The 24,231-nt window shown below is 37.0% G+C and overlaps 1 protein-coding gene across 5 annotated transcripts in view; it reads left to right on the top strand.

Moving 5' to 3' along the window:
* ATAD2B (ATPase family AAA domain containing 2B) overlaps positions 1-24,231 on the top strand; it is a 78,623-nt gene that overhangs the window by 6,638 nt on the left and 47,754 nt on the right. For 4 of the 5 annotated variants that reach the window (XR_013956539.1, XM_080614855.1, XM_080614856.1 and 1 more), the window contains exons 2-14: positions 9,642-9,796; positions 11,249-11,295; positions 12,326-12,479; positions 14,629-14,731; positions 15,242-15,350; positions 16,585-16,701; positions 17,623-17,698; positions 18,577-18,675; positions 19,834-19,945; positions 20,821-20,936; positions 21,704-21,878; positions 22,632-22,720; positions 23,726-23,885. Coding sequence is in view for 4 of the 5 variants with exons in the window: in XM_080614855.1 (XP_080470981.1) it covers positions 9,642-9,796; positions 11,249-11,295; positions 12,326-12,479; positions 14,629-14,731; positions 15,242-15,350; positions 16,585-16,701; positions 17,623-17,698; positions 18,577-18,675; positions 19,834-19,945; positions 20,821-20,936; positions 21,704-21,878; positions 22,632-22,720; positions 23,726-23,885 (1,512 nt within the window). In the remaining variant the exon portion in view is untranslated. Of the gene's footprint in view, positions 1-9,641; positions 9,797-11,248; positions 11,296-12,325; positions 12,480-14,628; positions 14,732-15,241; positions 15,351-16,584; positions 16,702-17,622; positions 17,699-18,576; positions 18,676-19,833; positions 19,946-20,820; positions 20,937-21,703; positions 21,879-22,631; positions 22,721-23,725; positions 23,886-24,231 lie in introns of those variants that run through there. The other variant, XM_080614857.1, reaches the window with a different exon arrangement.

The raw sequence follows: 24,231 nt of genomic DNA, 5'->3' as shown, positions 1-24,231 counted from the left end.
GACCTTGAATGTTGTTTTTATTATGATTTAAAATACATTACTTGTAAGATTTCATATTATGATTTTAATTTTTTTTTTCTTTTGAAATACTGTCTTCAAGTGCATTGTAGCTGGAAATACAGAAGTGTTTTTAATCCCACGTTTTGGGGGGATTTTGGGCCTTCTTTCACACAGAAGGCCACCTTCCTGTAGTGGCACTTGCTGCAGACACATCCTTGCTTAGTTTACTGACTCGAGTACTTGGTCATGTCCAAACTTTAGGGACTTCTCTGTTCCAAGGGTTCTCTCTGTTCTTCTACATGCTATCTTCATTCAGATCATTCTGCAGCTTTACTTAGGTTTGTAGTAGCACTGAGAGGAGGCAATGTCCTCCAGACTTTCTTTGGGATGGGGTTTTTTCAGCAGAAACAAGATGTATTTTTGAGGACTAAGGGTAGGGAAAAAACTTGTTGTTTGACTGTTTTAATTTTTTCCACTTCTGAATTGTAATTATTCTTGAATTTTTACATAAATACAGTTTTTGCTTTAAACGTCTTAGTTAACATGATCTAGAAACACATGGAAATGGTTTATGTGGTTCTGACTAAAAATGCCTTGCTTTTAGTGTTCCTTCAGTGATAAATTAGGAAAATCAGTGGTTTTAAAAACTTCTGTTATGTAGATTTCTAAAAAAACTTCTGAGTGAGGTGTGGACCCTCATGCAGCAAGTAGAGACCTCTTCTCTGGAGACTTGCTCTTCTGAAGGTGTGATTTCATGTGTGCTGCAAGCAGTTAACTCCTTAATTGTGAAAACAAATAGACTTGCCAACACTAATGCTTGCTGGCCATTTGATCAGCTGGATCAGGATCAGGTTACTGATTTGGCTCAAACTAATCCTCTTCCCCACATCCTTCTGCTTCCCCTTGCCTCCCTCCTTCCCTTTGATTGAAGGAGGCCTACAGGGATGCCGAAGAGAGACTTCAGGTACTGTAGTGATAAGACAAGGGGTAATGGGTTTTAACTTAAGCAGGGGAAGTTCAGGTTAGATAAATGGAAGAAGTTCTTTACCATGAGGGTGGTGAGGAACTGAACAGGTTGCCTGGAGACATAAATGCCCTGTCCCTGGCAGTGTTCAAGGCTGGGGTGGATGGAGCCTTGGGTGACATGGTCTAGTGTGAGGTGTCCCTGCCCATGGCAGGGAGGCTGGAACTAGGTAATCGTTTCCAGCCCAAACCTTTCTGTGATTGTATGATTACCAGCTGAAAGTTCACAATCATAGAATCCTACCTACCCTCTGCCATGGATAGGGACACCTTCCCAGGTGTCTCCAAGCCCTGTCCAACCTGGCCTTGAACACTGCCAGGGATGGGGCAGCCACAGCTTCTCCGGAAAACCTGTCTCTGTGCCTCACCACCCTCACAGGGAAGAATTTCTTCCTAATGTCTAATCTAAATCTCTCTCTTTCAGTTAAAGTTTAAATCCATTTCCCCTTCTCCTGTTGCTACATTCCCATGTCAAAAGCACCTCTACATGTTTCTTGTTGGCCCCTTTAGATACTGGAGAATGCTCTGAGGTCTCCCTGGAGCCTTCTCCAGGCTGAACAACCCCAGCTCTCTGAGCCTGTCACCATATGAGAGGTGCTCCAGCCCTCTAAGCATCTTTGTGGCCTCCTTTGAACTTGCTCCAACAGGTCCACATCCTTCTTGCATTGGGGCCCCAGAGCTGGATGCAGTACTGCAGGTGGGGGGTATACTGAGAGCAAAGGGTGAGAATCACCTCTCTCGGCCTGCTGGTCACAATATCACCCTAGTTTGAGTGAAGGCACAAAGGAGGGGAGAGGAATGCTTGTGCTGGAAACACTTGGAGAGGAGCAGTGATGCTGGGTTGAGGACAAACCTCAGCTTGCTATTTATGGGCTCTGTCATAGTTTGGCAGAGGCTTCTCTGTAGCTGATTCTCCCTTTCCTTCATGAATCCACAAGTAGCCCATAGATTGCAAGAGTTTTTTGGATGTCAGACCAAAAGTCGTTGGAGGGCACTCAACCTGGATATGAATGGGTGTCTTTTTCTGTCAAAGACAGAGGGAATGTTTGCAAGTGTGAAAATTCCCATTAAACAGTGTTGTAGGTAGCGGTTTCTATTTTTAACTTGTAAACTTTTAACTTCCCTCCAAAGTTTTCATATTTATTAAATAACCTGTAATTCTAGAATTGGAGAGTTCCAGGAAATATAATGGAGGTCTGTTGAAAAAATGAAGCGTATCTTCTTGTGCAAAAAAATTATGGGCTTTTACCTGGATGAGTTGGGAAGAATTTATTTTTTCTGAAAAAGTCTAGATGATGGTATTCTTAATGGCTGTTATTGATGTAAGCATTGCGTACTGAAAAATACCACAGAAGCTGAATGTTAAAAGGATTTCGATCATCCTGCAGTTGAGGTGTTCTTTACTGTCATTATCACCAATGAAATACAGCATTAATAGCTGTTTATTCCAAGATCATCAAGCACTTAAGCATGACTCTTGTTATTTTTCCTTAACACCTGTGGAAAGCCAATATCTGATAAATGACTGTGTGCAAACAAGTGAAAATGAGAGAACTGCAACTAGGAAATGGGTTCTTTTAAGCCAGCTTTAGCTCTTCTTAAGCTATCAGTAAGGTTAACACACAAGGTCCTTAATGAAACTTGAAGTTATTAGTATGGTAGTTAATGTGCTTTAATGGAAATACGTTTTTCTCCCTCCCCTTCCCCCCCCAGCTTCTTGTCATTTGAAGGTGCAGGCAGTATACTTACACTAGATTTTTAGGACACAAAGTTAGATATTTAGCATGTGGCAGTACTTACTTTACAGACATGAATACAGCCTACTGTATTATCCTGCGACCTCGAGTTGAGTCATGTTACCGTCTTCCCTCAGACAAGTGTATCAGGTCTTACCTCTTCCCACCAAGCAGGTAGCCAGGCCTCCCATGGAAGAGGGGCTGAGGGCATTTGCCAGGATAATGTGGGTTGGGGTGGGGAGGGAAGAGGAGCTTGCTAGGATGTGTTGGTGCTGGAGGGAGTGGGTAGTGCAATGTGTCATCCTGACATTAGGACATAGTGCAGATGTGTAAGGCAAGGTGTGGTCCTTAGTTTGAGTGTGCTGATGAGAGTGTTTCAGCTACTGAAAATATGTAATGAGCAGAAAGGACAGGTTTTTTCTTTGTTTTTTTCTTTTTTTTTTTTTTTTTTTTGGTGAAGATACTATATAGCAAAGTGGGGAACTTAAGAAAAAGAAACAGGATTTGAAGGGATTTATTCAATTCTGGTCAGACGACATTGCAGTCATGGCAGAAAATTTGTTTGATCTACTTACTAGAACTTGGAACCAAATAAGAGTAAAACTAAAAATATCTCAAAGAGATTGTGAAGCCTTTTGATTTTTAATTGCTTATTATGCCTAGCCCAAAAATGCATTAGGAAGGATACCTAGCTCTTACCTAACTTTCATCAACAGATCTTAAAGTAGATCTTTAATGGGATAAATTTATAGAAGTTCACGTTTTAATGCATACTTCTTACCTTTGCAGAAACTGATACACAAGGGAGCAAGTGGTTTATCCAGAATCACTGGGCAGAAAGTGGTTTTGGTGTATTTTTTTGGTATGTTTGCAATGACGTTATAGTTCAAACATGAGAAAAACAAGTTATTTGTTAACTGAGGGCAAGGTTATCTGAGGGCAAAGATGAGTGATCAGCTTAACTAATTGGTACACTGGAGACACAATCACATTTGTTCATTAAATGCAGGTTTTGGAAAGACAACTTTTTTATCTTTTTATACCATTGGGATAAAAATGTTTGTTTAAATGCATTAAATATCCCTGAAATATGTATTGCATTTCCTTTTATGCACAGCCTATTTCCAGAAAACTTTGCATGTTAGGGGAAAATGTAGATTGGATTTTTTTTCACATGTACTTTTAAAATATTAACCCAGATTATTAATATTCTTGGGCATCTGAGAAGATGCATTTTTATTCACAAAAGACATTTTAAATTATGGTAAGAGTAACTGTAGGACCTGGATTCAGTTTCTCCAAAGTTAGTAAAAGTAGATTGAGAGATGTCCCAAGTCATTGCTGTCTTTTCAGAAAGTCAAATGGAGAGGAAAAAGTTACTTTTAAGTATCGGAAGCAAAGAAGCCCATGGCAGGGGGACTGGAACTAGATGATCCTAAGGTCCTTTCCAAGCCTAACTGTTCTAGGATTCTAATAAACTAAAGTTTGAAGTAGAGACTTTTGAAAACCTGTACCTAAAACATTTCTTGAAAATATTTATTTTGTTATTATTGAGACAACAGTAAATATTGGGGTGTTTTATGTTTGTTCAGTGGGCCAAAAAGAAAACTATTTAAAATAGTTTGTACTTCTAACAAAATGCGGAGGAATAGCATGGATCAGCTGAAGACAGAATGTTATTGTGTCTTAATTTTATGTCTTAGACAAGGGAAGAGGTCATAGCAAAGAGAGAAACATAGATGCTGAAAGGTTTAAGGCATTAGACTGGAAACTCTATGTCTGACTTGTGAAGTTGTGTGAGCAATCATGCTAACTTTCTGGGTGTGTCAGAGGCTTAAGAGAAGGGTGTGACCCACAAAGTGCATGGCAAGGAGAGCAAGTTTGACCATGGTGGAAAAGTCAAATATTCATGCCTGCATGCCTGTGTTTTAGTACAGCTGAACCTGTGGCAAACCAGATGGAGTCTTTTTCAGAAATTGCAAGGTGTGGTTGTGGTTTGAATGTCAGCCCTTACTCAAAAACTCGATGAACTTGCCTTTATGTACTTGTTGATGACGGGGATAGAAGAGGTTCATACTCATCCTGTGTTACCAATACTGCTGGACTGTAGATCTTGGAGTGTTGAGACCAGCAGTGTAGCGAGTTCTTTGGATATTCTCTTGGCCAGGAGGTTCAACCTAAAACCGGAAGAAACGAACTTCCCTTCACTATGCCAGAAGTAATCTTTGTATTTTAACTTTAAAATTAATCAGCTATCGTGCTGTAGCTAGATGATCCCTGTAATATAACTGAAGGCAAGCCCTTGTCAGTGAGGCTGCCCTTTGTATGTGTGTCCTTCAGTCACACTGAAAGGCTGTATTGGTGGTGTCACTTTTTTCCTAAAAGGATAGATTGAGAAGTTGTCAATTTTGTTAATTTATTTCTAGTTTGTGTTCTTTAAAAACTTAAGGACTTGCCTGTCTTATAAATTAAGCTCTGTTAGTATCAAATTATTATTTTGAAATTGAAACAAAATTCAGGGTTTGAAATGGAAGAGACTACAGGTAGTATTGTATAGCAGTGTTTTTATAGCTTGTTCGTGAATGTATGTGTTATTAACATCTTTTCCATCTTTCTTCTTTTCATACAAAGTAGAGATAATAACTGCAGCTATATTGATTTTATTGCTTTATTTACTTACTCGTTTTAGATTTTGTTTCTAGTTATAGCACTATCAGCAGTCAACTCTTTTCAGTGAAGATGTGCTTCCAGTGTTTGCCCACTACCTCTGCAAGACTCGTGCTCTTGAATCTTAGCTCAACAGTGAAAGTGCAGCTAACACATTCTATTTTACTCTTGAATCCAAAAATAATGAAGACTGTCGTGCTAGTCTAGACCACAGATTGTATCCTTTTAACTTCAGTTATTTACTTACTATAACTGTAACTGTTAGTGAAAGTGCTTTCTGTAAGAAGCTGTGCTGGGTTCTGGTTGTTCTGGATCACAATTCAAGTTTGGCAGGTCTCACTTCTGTTAGATCAATACCGTTGCACTAAATATTGTTTTACCTCTTTGTACTACCTGACACTATGTAAACTCATTTTTTGATTCTTCCATGCTTGCTTTTTCTTTGTGGCTTTAGTATGCTTTCAGGCAATTTATGACATGATTAAGATTTTATTAATTCATATTCTCTGCATTCTCTCAGCATGTGAGTGCATTTGCTTCAGTGCAGTGTTTCATTAGGAGCTTGGAGTTCAGTGCATTGGTTCCTACTTCTGCAATTGCATTATTAATTTCTTAATTTTTAAGTTTGGAGCTTGTATCATACATTTCTCTTTCTAGTCCCAGAACATTTTCATGGTGTGTGTACTGTTAAGTAATAAGCTTCTGGGTTGAAACTGAAGTACTATTTTTAATCATAAAAGGTATAAATGGTTTGAGAGCCAGTTACTTGAGGGAGCAAGCTGAGTGCAGTGAAATCGTTAGACCTCTTTTGCTGTAAACGGGAGGAAGCAGTGGATAGACTGCTCTCCGAAAAGGCGTCTCAAACTGAAATGAATTTTTTTTCTTGTTGTAGCATATCCCAATTTGGCTAATCTCTTGAGTGTAGTGAAAGCTCCATCTCCATATTTTACTGTAGGTAGGTGAATGTTCTGGATGCCAGTCTGAGGTGTGATTTGTTTCCTTAGAGCTCGAATTTTTGAGATTGTTAACTAGAAAATGGATTTGGGTTCTTATTAGATACACCTAAAATTGCAGTGATTTCTCATTGTATTAGCCTTGTCACTGCTTCATGGTAAAACATTTTGCATGTTAGAGCATCTTCTGCAGCAGGCATCCTAACTTAATGTTTGGCCTTGACTGTCTTAAAATTTAGACTTGCTTTGTATCTGCTAAGTTACTGTGTACAGTTATTATGCAGCCAAATGAGGCCCAACTGGAGGTGGTGTCCTACACAAAGAATAACCAGGAATCATCACGTCTGTTACGTAAACACCTTCGTTACTAGTCCAGCTCTTTAGGCAGTGGCACTGATGTGATCACACTGACGGTTAGCCTGCCCTTCCAGTTTTTGAAGCTATTGGCCAGTATCTGTTAATTTGACTGAATTAGAGATCTCAAAGATACTCAGCATTTATAAATTTTGCGAATATTGGTAACTCAGTAGCAGAGGAGACCTGATGTAGTGGATTTTGTCTCCAGGTTTATCACTGACATTTTGGTTTACCTGCCAGCTGGCCACTTGACATGCACGTAGCTCCAGAGTCACTACATTGCTGTGTTGCCTTTGACCAATAAATAAATGCATAGGACAAATGAGGAATACTAGATAATGTTGAGACTTGGGACCAGAGGCAAGTAGCTGGGTGAAATGCAGAGAAAGGTGGTCACAGAAGACCTGTGAGGAGTTAGGATTTTTGCATGGGAAGAGGTAGAAGAGGTATAGGAACCTGTGCATTATTAATTTTACTGCTCACAGAATCGCTTTAATGTTAGCACTCGTAAAGCTTCATTATATGCTTGTTCCTCTTTTTCAGTTTCATTTTTCTCTGTCTTGCCTAGCCGGTTTAAAACTGGTTCTGTGGCTTACCTTGAAACTCTGCTTCTGTACTGCACAGGGCAGCTCTTGTAGTTTCAGAAAGTAGTTACTAAAATTGAGTTAGCAATGATGTGTTTCTCTAAGCCTGCAAATAAACTTGTGGCTGATTAAAGCAAAAAGTACATACACAGATGCTTACAGAACTCAGAAGTGAATATGTCCACTATTAAAATTTTGTGAAAAGTTGATATTTTGGAGTTGAGGAGTTATGGAAATATCTGGGTGTCTGCCCAGTATTTTACAGTGCTATGCAAGGTGCAGGTGTTTTGTATTTAGGAATGATGGTAGTTACCTCTGCTACCACTTTGACTAAGCCTTAGTTTTAGATCCTGAATTCTGCTTAATCTAATTTAAAGTTTTAATTGTGATCATCTGATATAAGTATTGAATTACATTTGTGTACTTCCTAAAGAAGTGAAATAATGAGGAAGAAAAAAGTGTGGGTTTTGTTTTGTTTTACTAGGCTTAAATGAGTCTTAAGATGGGATCTTAACATAGGCCTCTTTCTTTCCCTGGATTTACCTTGAAAGGCTAAAAATTACCAAAGTTAAAACTATGTTTAAAATGAGATATGAACATGGGCTGGTTAGCATTTAAGACTAGTTTTTAGTATTTAGTGGCTTTTTTAAAATATTATCAAAAGTATTTGATATTATTATAAAAATATTATCACAAGTATTCATGGTATAAATAAAACCCACATGTAGCATATTCAGTAAATCAAGATTATATCATAAGGAATACAGTATTAATTTATTAGTATAAATATTTAATACTAGTTAATATTTGTTAATAATATAAATTGGGGAGCAAAATGTTAAGGCATGATGCAGGCAGCTTATTCCACTCACAACTTGCTCTTCCTGTAGGCAGTGGTTCTGTCCTCACCTCATGTTTTTTTCTTGCGCTGTCTTTTTACTCATCTGATTCCTCAGTGAAGTTATTCACCTCACCAACTCACTAACTTCCTGCTAACCGGGTAGGAAGCTAATATAACCAAAGGAAAGTGAACTTTTGAAGCTTTAGTGGATGGGTTTGGTTTACGGGTAGGTCAGAGAAACATCAGAAGATCAAAGAAGGTTGGAGTGGTGCTGCCAGGTAAGGGAGTGCATGGGCCAGCCAGAGGGCTCAGTGGTGCTGAGCGGTCTTGTCGAGCTGCACCTGTAGATTTGGACTTCTTTAGGCTTTGCCACTTTTTAAATTCTGTGCTGTGACAGTCTGTCTTTCTCTCTTCAGAACAAGACTTTTTTTTTTTTTTTTTTAATTTTCTGGAGTACGTGAGATGTGATGATGTTGAATTATCTGGAGTACAAATCAAATTGTTGTTGTTAATAAGCCTGATGAACAAATGGGCCTTCTGTGATTATCTCCTTTCATATAAGTAAAATTATCTTCTGTTCCTAAGCGCTTACTGAGAATTCCTGGACCTTCATATTTGGAAATTGGTTACTCTGTTGTTCAAAGGGAGAATATTTAGATTTTTTCAGTGAAGACTGTTTCCATAAGCTAGAATTATAAATTATATATGAATATAAAATTTATAGGATCTTGGTATTTTTAAATTTTTTTTCGTAGTTCTCCTTAACAGAAGCAGATCCTCCAAAATTTGCTGACTGACCATTTCTGATATACAGCTCTGAAGTAATCCCTTGCTACAGTCTTTGAATTTCTGTATATGTTACCTTTGATAAGCATGACAGAAAAGCCCTCTGATAGTGTGTAGGTGATTCTTACTGGTGTTAAGACTAATGTTGTTGGTATGTGTAATGCTGTTAATGAACATATTAGACAAAAAGTGCCATGAAAGTATGAAGCCTGCTTTCAGTTAGTCCTAGCTGTGTGTTTTACAGTCTAAAGAAGAGAACAAGGTCTTGCAAAACTCTTACAAGAAGGGAGAGCATAATGTGACTGTTTAAGCATTTTAATGGCAGAGATAATGTCAGTAGAATAAATTCATGCTGGGTTTCTACATACCTTAATTTTCCTAAGGCCTTTTTCTCTTTACTGCGCTATTAGTTCTTTTGCAAGTACGGTAACTGTAGCAGTGTCATGTATGATATGCAAAATACAGTGGGTTAGAGAAACCAAATGCTTGTTCAGAAATACATGTGAAGTATTATAGAACAGTTTAATATTTAAAATTCAATATTCTGGTAATGTTTTCAGAATAAACATTTTTAGTATTTCATACAAGCTGGTGATAGAGACTTCCCTTTTACTAAGCTCAAGTTTCCTCCTCTTCTGTTTGGTTACATAAAAATGAGGCAATTAAGTATGGTCTAATGTTTTTTACTTTTCAGAAAGATGAAGGTAGTGATGCTAGCTTGAGTGATAGCCACGTATCTCCTCCTGCCAAACGTACCTCAAAACATGCTGATCCTGTGTGCAAAGACAAATCAAAATCACGCAGTACTGGGCAGCGAGAGGAATGGAGCATCTCAACTGGACAGTCCAGGTAACTTGGAGCCAAGAGAAAAATGGAAGTCTTACCCATTTTTCCTGTATTGTTAACCTGCTAACGCTATTTCTGCACTGAGCTGCAGCTCATGCTCTTGAGTGTACTTTTAAAGTGTATTATTTTCATACGATTTTCTTTTAGTGGAAAAAGACTCTGGAATGTGGGTTACATCAGTCCTCTCATCTTTGTGTTTTCTTTCTATGCGTATTTATGCAAAAATGGAAAGTAATTTTGAGATGCAATCTGAATTCTAGTTTCTTCATACATCCAAATTTAGTGACTTAATTGGTATTTTTATGTACTCAAGCTATAAGAAGACATAATTTAATTAGGAAATCAGTATTCCATCTGTGGAATGGATAATGGTCAAGTTTCTTTCCATTGTTGTTTTCAGCCTGTCTTTGGTTATAAGGACTCAAGTAAATTACTGTATTTTAGTAAATACAGCCTCAATTCTACCACATTTTTATAACTTGAAAGAGAAGCAATTTGTTGCATTTTATAACTCCAATTAATAGTATTTTACAAAACATTCTAGTGTTCAAAAGGTTCTTCACATGATTACAAGTGATAATGAGAAAGTATGTTCCTGAGCCATGACCTTTCAGTTAATACTGGTTCTTTTGTAGCTATGTATTTCGTGTTTATGTACAAATCAAAATCATTCTTGCAATGCTTTGTATGTAAGAATGACTGTGATTCTCTACTGGACATCTGCAGAGATGAAGTATACTTTTAAACTATGTAAATCTTTAAATAGATCTCTTTTCTTGTTTTTTTTCTTTTTAACACAGAGTAAATTAAATATAGCATATTATGTGCCATGGTCATCTGTGAATGTATTGAAATTCATGCACCTTCTATTTCTTTTAAGTGTAGACTTGTACCTGTTAAAAATTCTAAAAATTGAAAAAAATAGTTAATGTGGCTGGGAGAATTTAGATCACTATGTCAAATGAAAATTTGGCCAGCATACTGAAGCTCATATTGTTACTCATATAGAACCCACTGCGACATGTCTGTGCATCCAAAGCTCTGGGTCTAATAGTGATCTTGAATTGCAGAGCCTTTTCCGCAAAGTTTTGTTGCTTCTACTGGTTTATCCAAAGTATTTAAATTATAATTGCCTTTGAAGAGCTATATTAGGTTTCTGTTCTGAAACTTAAGGGGAGAGTTAATACTAGGACATGGCATGAGGGAACACTGGAGGGATTAATAAAAGAGATGTTTAGATAATTGGGGGGAATCATATAATTGGTATTTGGCAGTTTTGTCCTCATGCCTATGTTGTGCATGAAGGAGATTCTTCAGAGGCTACGTGTCACAAAGATTTTGAAGTCATAGTATATCGTGTAACATTCTGTGTTTAAAGTTTATTTTCACAGTATAACTTTTGCTTGGCAAAAGAGTGTTAACGTTATTTGTGTGTCTAATATAATTGTTTCCTAGGTTAACTTCTCAGCCTGGTGCTACACTACCAAATGGACGTAGCTTATGTAAGTGTATTACAGTGGACCTCTTCTATTTTTACATTTAACAATTTTATGTCAATGATTTTAAGTTGCATATATTTTTGATAACTTCACTGATTACTCTGACCATTTTGACCAGAAAAATTACTGTTTTGGCTCAGTTTTCTTCTGTCAACATCTTAGATGCTCTCTGTGGACATGGGGAACATTCTTAGATGAAATTCCATTTCTCTTCTCAATTCAGACCTCTTGGCCACGATCTTGATGTTTTCCTTAATTCCCAAATTTACTGTTATGAACTAATTTTGGCCATCCGCTCCCAGCTGGTCTCTTTAACTTACTTATTCTCTTTGCTCATTTAAAATTTGGCCTTCTGTGGTTCTTTACATAACCCTGCTATTGCTTTAGAGAGACCTGCCTTGTCTGCAGCTCCTGCTACCTTAAACAATTTTCCTATATGCTTGTACCTTACAAACTTGCCACCTCATTGCATATCTCAGCTAAAACCACTTTGTCTTTCGTGTCCCTTTTTCATCAATTCTGTCTTGTTTAGTCCTATGTTGACTCTGTATGTTAACCCATAAGCATGTTTGGTATTTTTATTATTTATTGTTGTGCCTAAGGAACAATCAGGAGTGGGATCTCTTTTTGTATGGCACTGTAAAGAGTAGCTGGTATAGATTTGCTTGTGAAATCAATATGTTGTATCTGACCTTTTGATACTGTACTTGAAAGACTAAGCATTGAAACTGAGGCCAAGCGTGCATTTTAGTGTTGATTTTAACTTAAAAATATTGAATGGATATTTGAATGCCAAATTTTTGTAATAAAATGAGATTATAGTATAAGGAAACAAGCTTGAGTCTGAAGAAATAGCTTGTAAAATAACTTTGATAGGATTTTTAAAAATATATTTCTTTAGTGAATATAAGGGTGCTTATACTGTGCTCCATAACTTTTGTTTTATTGTCCTTGCAAAGTATTCTCTTATTAATTCTTATTTGTGAAAATGTTGTTTCCTGCTTTTTGAAGTAGTAATACAAATTTCTCTTAGCTCTCAAAAGCCACCCCCTTCGAGGGGAAAAAAAGGGAGATGGGGACCATGCTTGCATAAACGGAGATATAGAAGTCAGAAAAAGTTGTCGGTCCAGGAAAAACAGATTTGAAACTTTGAATCAGAGTTTATTGTTTGATCAGCTAGTAAACAGGTATGTGGGGATACTTCAGTTGTATTCACAAAGCATCTTAATGATTGTTTTAAAAGTTAGAAAACGTTGTCTTCCAGTGCCATATATGTGTGTTACTGTGGGAATGTATAAGCATTGTGGTAAGCTAGATTGTGGTTTGAGTTGCAGGCTGGGTCCTGTGCTGTAACTGCCTGTGTTATCCATGCTCTAAATGCAAAGCAATTTACCAGACTTCCATTGAGGAGTAAGCTACTCTGTGTTTACACCTGGATAAAACTATGTATGTTGGCAGTTATTGCAGGGTGGCTGACATGCTGTAAATCCACACTGTAGTTTGTTTCTTAGTAACCTGTTTATGTAGTGATACCCTAAATGTGATGTAAATTGGTGATCAGCAGCAGTGCTTGGAAGCATTCTAGATTTTGCTTGTATGATTTTGATCATAAAATACAAAAAAGTTTGTAGCTTGTTTTTGTTTTTGTTTTTACCATTTGTTAGTAATTCACACAGGGTGGGTGTCACTTTTTGACATTTACTGTGCAGACAAAGTAGGTCAGAGAGGGAGGCACGGTCTGGTCTGAGCATAGGAATGGGAGCCAGAAATACTTTTCTTGAAATCTTATTTCTCTGTGGCCCTGGGCAGGTCACTTAATATGTCACCATTTTCCCACCTGTAAAATGGATTTTAATAATCACATCTTTGAGAGACTTCTTGCTCTTGGAAAATGATTTAAACAAGCATTTACTTGCCAAGTATGATCTTTATTGTTAAATGCATTCTGTTGAACCTTTATTAATTTAGTTTTCTTTTTCAATTTACTCAGTAAGTACTTGGTATCAGTTTAGAAATTTATATTGAGTTACCTTTATTTTTTCTAGCTGCAGTTGAATCTTCCTCTCCCCATCAACAACAGGAAAAAGTCTACCATGAAGTTTGTAATTTGATATGATCATGGTACTGAAGTCTGTATATGAACTTGTACAGTTCAAACTGATAACAGTGTGTCCTGTAATCACTGGAGAATTTTAAGAACAGGTTAGACAAATGTCTGTCAGGAATTATTTAGGTATTGTGTAGTTTGTTCTTGCCTGGCAGAGCAGGTGGACTTTTCCAGGTCCCTCCAACCTTGTTTTCTTTGATAGAGAACTGCCACATCATTTTACTTGAAGTGGTTATGTCACATGACAGATATTTTAGAAGAATTGTTTAAAATTGAGAGTGGCACTCCGTAATGAAATCTTGAATTTATTGACTTCTGTAACCAGAACTTCGCAGACTTCTTTCTTGGCAGGCTTCACCTTTCAGATTTCCTTTTAAACAGCTTGAAAGAAAGGAAGGGAAAGTTTCTGCCTTCTTAGAATTATTATACAATTGTAGTAGAATTCCAGTGGAAGTCTGCCATAATATCTGTGGGAAGCAGTAACTTGGTGTTCAGGACAGGTGGCCAAATAATTGACTTGGCCTGGGTAATACTCTGTAGTTTTCTTCCTTAGCAGTGAAACATCTTGGCCAAGGTTATTATTTATAAATCTCCATTGTTTTGGCAGCTGTTTACAAATACTTCAGATAATGGAAATTTAGGCTAATTAAATAGTAGAAGAGAAGTGGTAGTGAGGTCCAATGCCGAATGATGAAATTCTAGGTGTTACTGATTTAACATTTAAAAAAAACCTCAAACCTTTATGTATTAGTGACTTCCTGAGGCCAGGGTAAGACGCTGTAAAGCTTATGGGGTGGAGGCATTAATTGCTTTCCCAAAATCATAATTATGTAGGTAAAAAGCTTTACTTTCTTATTTGACACCTAACATCTAAGCAGTTACAAATTTATATGCTACAATTTACACTGAGCAAAATTTTTTTTAAATGTTTAAGAGGCTACAGTCTGATTTGAACCTTGAATTTTAATAGCATCAGCATTTCTTCTTTTGCATGTGGCTTAACTTATATTCTGTAGGTTAGTCTTTCAGTTTTCTTTATTATGGTTGGTTTTGTTATTAGTTGATAAATTCAAGTAGATATCCGAAAATTTTCAGATTTTAATTCATTTGTTTTTTTAGTTGACTTACAGACCTTGGAATAGCCAAGTTGATGGATGTTATGTAAAAAGTTGTGCGTGTCTGCTATTTTAAGACTAATTTTTTTGTGTTAACTGTTGCATATATTTTAGTACTGCTGAAGCTGTCCTACAGGAAATGGATAATATTAATATCAGAAGAAATAGGCGGTCTGGGGAAGTAGAACGGCTACGGATGTGGACAGATACAGAATTTGTAAGTGCAGAGTGTCTCAGATTTTGGATAAAAGTAACATCAAGGGGAAGTGCATTTGTTTTTGCAGTCTCTGTGCATTTGTCTGTAGCTTCGTCAAAAGGTTACAGATCCTCTTCAGTGGATAACATTAAAAAACTTGATAAATTCAGAAGAGTACTGATAGTGTATTTATTGCTGAGTTGTCTGCTGTGCTCTCATGATGTACTGTGGTGGTTCTCCTTTGGTTTGAAGCACACTCTGGTAGTCTGAAAACAGGACCAGGGACTTATATGTACTTTGTTACCTCAAACAGCTTGATACTGATGTTAACTATGTATTAGATGGACTTAGGTACTGAGAAACTTATTTTACCACTTATGAAATGAGACTGCTTTTGTAGTCTAGCTGTGGAGGGCTTTGTTGGAAAAACACTTATGGGGTAGAGATTGTGTAGAGTGTTACTGACTGCAGGCTAACATTATGAGTGACATTGGACAGTACTGATGGGAGTGTATGTGAATTTTATTCCAGGAAAACATGGATATGTATTCTCGAGTGAAAAGAAGGAGGAAATCACTGAGGAGAAATAGCTATGGGATTCAGAACCACCATGAAGTGTCCACAGAAGGGGAAGAAGAAGGTATGGATTGTAAAGAATTCTAAGGGTTTGTCTGAAAACCCTTAGAATTACTTATTAAAATTACTTACTATTGCTTTGTGCTTAAACCCCAAAGCTCTTCTCCATGCAAGATAGCACTATATTGCGCTACAGAAAGTAATTTGGTTTTGGATATGGATTTGGAGTTACTAAATAGAACAATTAATAAGTACACTTCAGTGTGTACTTATTTGCAATAAGTACAGTACAAGAAGTTTTGGAGATGTCTAGGTAGTTTTCGTTAAACAAAGGCAAGTTTATCTCAAAGTAGCAGATGAAAGCCTGTTTTCTACATTTTTATGTTCTATGTTTCCATACTCTTTTTTTGTAACAGTAAGTAATTGGAACTTTTTTTTGGCTTGCTCTTTCTTATATGCTGAATGACCATTACCAGAAGCAATGTGTAATAATTCTGCATCCTTCATTTGGGGAATGTATTAATTAAAGTCTCTGTTTTCTGTCCATCCACTTAATTTTAGAAGGCTTGTAGGCATACAGCTGAATTTGAAATTCTACTTTCCTTTAAAATTTTGGATTAAACTGGCTAGTGGTTTCAAAAAGTATTGAGAAAGAAGGGATTATGGCTAACTTTGATGGCATGGTCAACAGCCTACTTGGCTTCCTTAAGAAATCAGACTCAAACTTCAGGGATCCATACAGGGTTCAGCATAGCGTACCTTGATTTTGAAGTGAAACTGCTGGAAGAGGTAAGGGTTGTTGCAGTTAATAAGAATGCAGTCTTAATTCTGAGATCCATGGATGGAAAGTCTGGTCTTGTTAAGAAATGGACCTAGGTGGTACCTTTATGCGGTGTATTATTTGCTTTGTGCAAGAATGGTATTGTGCATAATAAAAGGTGTACTTATTTTCATGCTGTGTCAAATGCTAGATTTTCTGAGGCTCCTATGGGAAAAAAGACAAAAGACATTATTCTCAATTTGAAGGATAATTGCCAAAGAAAAAGGACTTCATAACTAAAGCTAATTTGGCTGCATTTATTTTTTTCTGTTGTTTTTCCAGAACTTTCTGTGGGAAACTAGACAGAAGTTTGACAACTTGCTGTAGATTTATCTTCGGATTTTCCTGTGATTTGCCAATTAGTGTTAATTAATCCGAGGGGAATAATTCTCAGTGACCATTATAATGTTAATTTTTAGGATGAAGATAGCTCTGGCATCAAGTAGAAGTGTTCTGAAAATATTTTTTGCCCCAACAGAGTCCCAGGAAGAAGATGGAGATATAGAAGTAGAAGAAGCAGAGGGAGAAGAAAATGATCGGCCATATAATCTCAGACAAAGAAAAACTGTTGAAAGATACCAGGCCCCTCCAATAGGTGAGGAACTAGACAGTGCTCATGGGGTCCTGCTCTATTGACCTCTGAGAATATACCATGGGTGTGGGAAGGGAAAAGTTGGATGACTCCTCTTCATCCCTGACTGAGTACCCATGCAACCCAGGGCTGACTAAAAGTTACAAGAATGTTGTTAAGATCATTGTCCAAATGCCTCTTCAACACTAACAGGATTGGGGCATTGACCACCTATCTAGGAAGCCTTTTCCAGTGTCCAACATCTTCTCAGCAAAGAAACGTTTCCTAATATCAAGTCTGAATTTGCCCTGATGCAGTCTTGAACCATTCCCCGATGTCCTGTCACCGTATCTCAGGGAGAAGAGATTGGCAACTCCCTTTCCACTTCCTCTCCTTAGGCAGCTGTCGTCCCTCAGCCTCCTTTCTCCAAACTAGACAAACCAGACTAGACAAACCCTGTGTCCTTAGCCATTCCTCACAGGACATACGGTTAAGGATCCGTACAGGATGCAGTGTAGTGTCTCTTGATTTTGAACATTTTAATACTTCTGCTTAAAATAATGTATTCTGTGCATATTTGGTTTAGATTAGCATTGTATGCAGTGTACTGTATCTTAAGGCAACTTGGAAATTGAGTCTGTGATAGAGAAATGCTGCGCTTCATTTGTTAAAGAGAAATTTCAAGGCATGCATTATGACCAGCTGTGAAGAGGTTTCTGTATGTGGTTTCATGTCCTGCAAATAAAGTAAAAATGCTAGTGCCCTGAATGAATTACATTCTGTGAAACAAAGCACAAGAGTTTTGATTTACCTCTTCCTCCCCTCCTATAACACGATTGGTAAAGCAATAATTTAGGACTTCTGTGCTGCATTTAGATTAGTTCCTAATTCAGATTGTTATTCTTTTGTAATTGATGTTACAAACATGCAACTTCTCTTATTCAGTGCCAGCTCATCAAAAAAAGAGGGAAAATACACTGTTTGATATTCACAGATCTCCTGCAAGAAGAAGCCATATCAGGTAAGTGTCAGTCTTTTGGTATGTAGTTGTTTGCTTTCCCTCAGTGCATTTCTGTTAGCTGTTGATTTTCAAAATGTTCTTGAGTGATTGTACTGTACATTCACATATGTGAGTGGGTGTTGAATTTTATCTTGGGTTCAGATCCTGATCAGCACACAAAAATGAATTTCATAGCACTTCATCATACCAGTAGAAGCTTTGTGATAAACAGAATGGAAACAGGTGTGCTGCAAGTACAGAAAGGAGTTGCTGACTGTTTTCAAACTGGTATCAAACTGAACACCTTTTTGTACAGAAGATGTAACGTGCATTCTTTAATATTTCTGAAATACTCAGTTTTCTGAAATACTGTCGTAGTAAAATAAGAGATTGTTTATGCAGCCTTTGAATAACTTTACTTAGGTTCAGAGCAGAAGTTAATCTGTAGTACAGGTATTTTGTAAAATTGTTGTGCTGTTCAGAATTAATGACTGCATAAAAAGAGACCATGTGCTTTAGGAAATACAGAGATTTTTCAAAGAATACTTAGAGGGAAGCACCAAACTGAGTAAGGACATCCTGATGTGGTTGGAAGCTTTCCTAAGTACAGTTGCTGCCTGATGAACTTGAGCAGCTTATTAACTGTCAGTCACACTTGCTGAGATAACATGGAATGGACCACGTATCTTATGGGGATCTACTGTTTTAGTAATGTTCGTGTTGAAATCAGATGTTATTCACCGCTGAGATTATTTTGATACATAATAAAAATTTGCATGCATTCTAGGCCTGAACTGTACTGTACTTGCTGTTTCAATTTTCTTTTTTATAAAAGAATCAAAACGTTCCATTCTACTGTAAAAAGGACTGAGTTTATGTTTATTTTGCCACTTCAATAGGAGAAAGAAGCATGCCATTCACAGCAGTGACACAACCTCTTCAGATGAAGAACGTTTTGAAAGAAGAAAATCTAAAAGCATGGCCAGAGCAAGAAATAGGTATCAAAACGCCCTTGGTCTTTAGGAGGGTTTGATTTTTATTGTTTGTAAGAAAGCAAGTAGAACTGTTCTATAGTGTTCATCAGTTCTACAGACTTTTTCTGATTCTGCCTGTAATTGCCTGCAGACACAGTTTAGGAGGATTCCTGGTTATATATTAAAATAGATTTGAAGTCTTATGAGTACATAATTAACAATAGTGATGAAAAGATGGAAAGATAAGAATATCTAATTCAATTGGATTATAAGACAAACAACTTCTGTCAGTTAAAATAGGTTTTTATTCTTGGTGGTGTTTTGTCCAATTTAGTTCAGTTGTACTCCCAGTACTAGCTCTTATTCTTCTCTCTGCCTGTTGTTTAACAATACAGATTGATAATGCATATTGTTTTGACCTTATATTTATTCACCAGTTATCTAAAAGCAAAGGATCTATAAGGTGTATCAGTAATTTTACCTACTGCCACAGATACAATAGTTGGAGAACAGAACAGGGAAAAAAGCTTTTTCTCGTCATTTTTCCATCTTTCCTGGCTGCCACACTGATCCCTTTTCCATCCTGAGCAATTCCGGCAATGTACAGCTAAGTGTAGTTCCAGGTATAACCTGTATCTTCTTGGTACCTTTTTTCCTCCTTTTATCTGTGTATTTGGCCTGATGCAATATCTGTGTAGGGGCTTAAAGCTTCTTTGTATACACTAAGAGGCTGGTACACATTGATGTGGGTTATGGTTGGTCTGCCAGAAATACTTATTTTCTCTGGACTCTGATGAGTTATATTTTGAAAAATCTGTTTTCCTTCTGCTGTTAATCCTTTTCTTACCATACTGAACATAAGCAATTCCCCACTGTCAGTGGACAGTGTCCTGTTCTTTCGGTCAACGGTGTTTCTTTTGTGTTTAATCAAAGTAGTTTGTCCAGCCTAGTTCTTCAGATTGAAATACCTGTATGGAGGCATAAAACTAACTTTTTACTTAAGGAGCTTCCAGATGTACAAGAATAATAATAAGAACAATAAAAAGGTTAATTTTAATTACCTTATCAATCCAGGACGGTTGTATCTTTAGGTAGGAAGGCATTTAATCTCTTGGTTCTTCCCATTGCAGAAAAGTGGTCAAAACAGAACAATATTTGTTTGGTGGATTTTTTGTTGAACAGGTGCCTGCCTTTAAACTTTAGAGCAGAAGACTTAGCTAGTGGAATCCTGCGAGAACGTGTGAAAGTTGGGGCAAGTTTGGCTGATGTTGACCCTATGATTGTTGATAAATCGGTAGGTTTTGTTAGAACTTTCTATTTTCCTTCCCTCAGTTATGCATAACCATAATTCACCACAGCCTTCATTAGAGTTGAAGTAAATTCATAATAAGCATACTGATCTCTGACTTTTTCCAAAGCTGTTCTCAGCCTTAGGCTGGGTCTCTGTAGGTGTCCACGTATCCTTGGCACAGTTACCTTGTGAACCGAGTAAACCTCATGTGAGCAAGCAAGAGTTGACTTTTTCAACTTCTTTTACATTTTCAGAATTCATGGAACTCCTCTTGATCAATACAATTGTTGTTTGTTGTTGTAATTTATTTTCAAAGTTCTGGTGTCCTCAACATAAGAAGGACATGGAACTGTTGGAGCAAGTCCAGAGGAGGGCCATGAGGGTGGAGCACCTCCTGTATGAAGACAGGCTGAGAAAGTTGGGGCTGTTCAGCCTGGAGAAGAGAAGGCTGCATGGAGACCTCATAGCAGCCTTCCAATATCTGAAGGGGGCCTACAAGCATGCTGAAGAAGGACTCTTCATTAGGGACCGTAGCGATAGTACAAGGGGGAACAGGTTTAAACTTAAACAGGGGAAGTTTAGGTTAGATATAAGGAGGAAGTTCTTCACTGTGAAGGTGGTGAGGCACTGGAAAAGGTTGCCCAAAGAAGTGGTAAATGCTTCATCCCTGGCAGTGTTCAAGGCCAGGTTGGACAGAGCCTTGGGTGGCATGGTTTAGTGTGAGGTGTCCCTGCCCATGGCAGGGGGGTTGGAACTAGATGGCCTTAACATCCTTTCCAACCCTAACCATTCTGTGATTCTATAGTTCTGTAAGTAAAGGTACTTTTGTGGAAAGGTGTTTCAATATATGCTTTGTATGCTTTGTTTCTTTTCCTAAGGTGCGTTTTGATAGTATAGGGGGATTGAGCCATCATATCCTTGCACTTAAGGAAATGGTAGTGTTTCCTCTTCTCTATCCAGAAATATTTGAAAAATTCAAAATTCAGCCACCAAGGTAGGTGTATTTACTTTTTTTGTTATATTTCATTTTATTAAGTTCTGAAGAATGCTCCTCTTGAAAACCCATAGGAGACTATTTCCCTGAAGTGTTTTCAGTTCAAATAGACTTACATGTTTGCTACCCCACTTGTCTATCAATGTAATGAGTGGGATGAAGAGTTCCAAAATTGTAGCTATTTTTCTTGTGGTAGGAAGTTAAACTTTGTGATTTGGTCAAAGTAAGAATTCCCAAGTGTTCTATTTAGTAGTACCTTGCCTTTCTTCCATTATGTCATCAAATATTTTACTAAATCAAGCTAAGTGCTGATGTTTCTTCTATAGAAGTAATCTCAATAATGTTGTGGTTTTAATATTTATCAGGTGTCTTGGTGTGTGATTTAGATGGGTACACATAATCTAAGTAAATTAAAAATTTTGGGATATTTTTGTCATTTGAAGGACTTGAGTCTCTCCAAAGAAGTAACAGACACTGATTCAAGTATTACCTAATATTTAATTCTTGAGGAAGTATTTGGCTTGTGTAAAGCAATCCTTTGGAAGCTTAATGTGCTTTTGATTAATGTTCTCTACAAAGCAAAGATTTACCGATTTGAAGCATAAAACAAGCTTAGATCTTATGAATTATGTTGAATACACTAAATAATGATAGTAGAACTTCAGTCTTTCTTCTCCAGGCTCCCTGTCTTCATTATAAAATTTGACTTGGAGTTTTTCAGGAGACATAAAATGAGTTTGTGACTGTGTTGATCCATTTATCTTCAGGGGCTGTTTATTCTATGGTCCTCCTGGAACAGGTAAAACCTTGGTAGCTAGAGCTCTAGCTAATGAATGCAGTCAAGGAGACAAAAAGGTGGCTTTCTTTATGAGAAAAGGAGCAGACTGTCTCAGTAAGTGGGTTGGTGAATCTGAACGTCAGCTTCGACTCCTTTTTGATCAGGTTAGAAGAAAAACATATTTTTCATAATTTCTCTCTATGTTGTTTGTTTTTGGTTTTGTTTTGTGTTGTTTTGTTTTAGACAGCCAAAGTTATTTGCAGTTGAAACTAAATAACTAAATCTGCATAAATAGGCCAGGATTTGTCCAAATTATGTATTTAGATGAAAAAATAGAGGAATACTGGCAGCAGGTTTTCTTGCTCTGAAATGTAAGGAAAAAGGCTCTTCATTTGTCCGTTAATGAAGCAGACAAAGTAGTTTGGGTAAAAATTGGGGTGAGTCTGAGTTTGACTGGCATGTTCAAGATAAATGCTATATAGAGGAGGATGCAGGATTGCATCAGTTGTGTGTATTTTAATGTCCTTATTTGGCTTGGAAGAGCCACATAAAGCAGTGAAATGCAGTTGTCAGACACAGGTGTCTAAACAAACAAGTTATGAGCAGATAAGATACTGGTCTCTGGAACTGAGTATAAGGCATCTCCATTTGTCTCTAATCTCTCCAACACACAGTAAAACTGATACACTGGTGCCATCTTGCTTATTCAAAGGAGAATGCAGTCTTTTTTACTTTGTCTGGAACAGTGCTGGGGTTGAAAATTCAGTTTTATTTTCAGATTGGATACTCTTAAACAAAAGTGTCTCAGTATGTGTGTTAGTTTAGCATGTTAATGCTTTATAATAAAATGTTTGTTCAATGTTGATGGATGAATTATGAATTAACAGTGAATTTTGTTTTTTTCTTTTGCATACCAGGCATACTTGATGAGACCCTCTATAATCTTTTTTGATGAAATAGATGGCTTGGCTCCAGTCCGTTCTAGTAGACAAGATCAGATTCACAGGTAATATTTTTTGTATGCTACCATTATCTTGGTACATCCTACATTATCTTGGTAAACTCGTAAGTGTAATTTTACTCAGTTCCCAAGAAAGGTTTTTACTTTTGGTTAAGCCCACTTACACTAGAAAGGACAGATTGTTGATTTGTTCTGGCATCAAAAGTCATCTTTTCAGTTCTTCAAGCAGACTGTAATTTGCTGGGAATGGAATTGTAGTGGAGATTACTCTTCTGCCACATTATTAACTTCAAGATTTCCACAACCTTTCTTCTGATTGCTGGTTTTGTACTGTAAACAGATTGTCTGTTACCAGTCCAACGTAAAAAAGAGTTGGAAAAGATCTGACTCTAAACTAGTGAATTGTAATGCTCTATAAATGAGCTGGACAGTCCTGTCATTTTCTGGGTGTGCAGATTTATCTTGAGTTGTTATTGTGTTATTTTTTTTAAATGATTTTTACATCAGTTTTCTGCTGGCTGATTTTCACATCACAAATTTTTCACATCTGCCTTCAATCTCAGTGTTACTGTGATTTTTAGAGCAATGCACTTGTGTCTTTCATCCCATACATGGCATTTGTTTGTATGTCTTCCTCCATTCAAATGAGGGCATCAGAAAGGAAATTTTGAAGCCAGCAGGCAAGGAGGTTATGGGAACCTTTGTCTTGATGCATCTTTCTTCTTGATGCATTTTTCTTCTGCTACAGTTGCTCTAAAGAGGACAATGCATACTCTGTTCATTAAATAGATTCCTGAGCCCACATTTCGCAAAGGATTTAAAGGAGGAAGTTTAAATTTGGTGTAATCCCTGCTGGATTCATAATACTAAGTATAATACAGATGATACTAAATGTTTCCTTCTTGTTTTGAGACTTGAAACAGTTGTGCAACTGGGTTTTTTTTTAACTGAACTTTTTTTCCTTTGAAACTCTGAATGTTGCAGTTAAAAAAGTAAAAATTGTGGCAGTGTTCCCTACACATTGTTTTTTTGAAAACTCTCTTCTTTTAGCTCTATAGTGTCTACTCTTCTTGCCCTAATGGATGGACTGGATAATAGAGGTGAAATAGTTGTAATTGGTGCTACAAACAGACTGGATTCTATAGATCCTGCACTCAGGAGACCTGGTCGCTTTGACAGGGAATTTCTTTTCAACTTGCCTGATCAAAAGGTAAAACTTTATAGAGGAGATATATACTAGAAATGTTTATTAATAATAAACATCTGAAATGTCTGACAACCAAGCTTATGAAATAAGAAAAAGCATTCTTACTTGTAAGAATGTTTAATTTTAGGAAGACATTTTTAGTAAAAACACATTATATACATAAAGTTGTACTGAACTTCAAATCTTCAGAATGTAGTTAAAACTAAATGGAGAGCTAAATTGTTTGCGTTAACTTGAATTGCTGATCTAAAACCTATGGCTTTGTATGGATTTGTATAATGACCCCTAACTATTGAAGTTTTGGAAGTTAGGGTAGGAGAAAATAGCTTTATTGACATGTTGACTGCTA

Source organism: Psittacula echo, assembly GCF_963264785.1.
Source record: "Psittacula echo genome assembly, chromosome: 4".
Taxonomy (NCBI): domain Eukaryota; kingdom Metazoa; phylum Chordata; class Aves; order Psittaciformes; family Psittacidae; genus Psittacula; species Psittacula echo.
The sequence above is the reverse complement of the archived record's forward strand: the minus strand, read 5'-3'. Positions and strand labels throughout refer to the sequence as shown.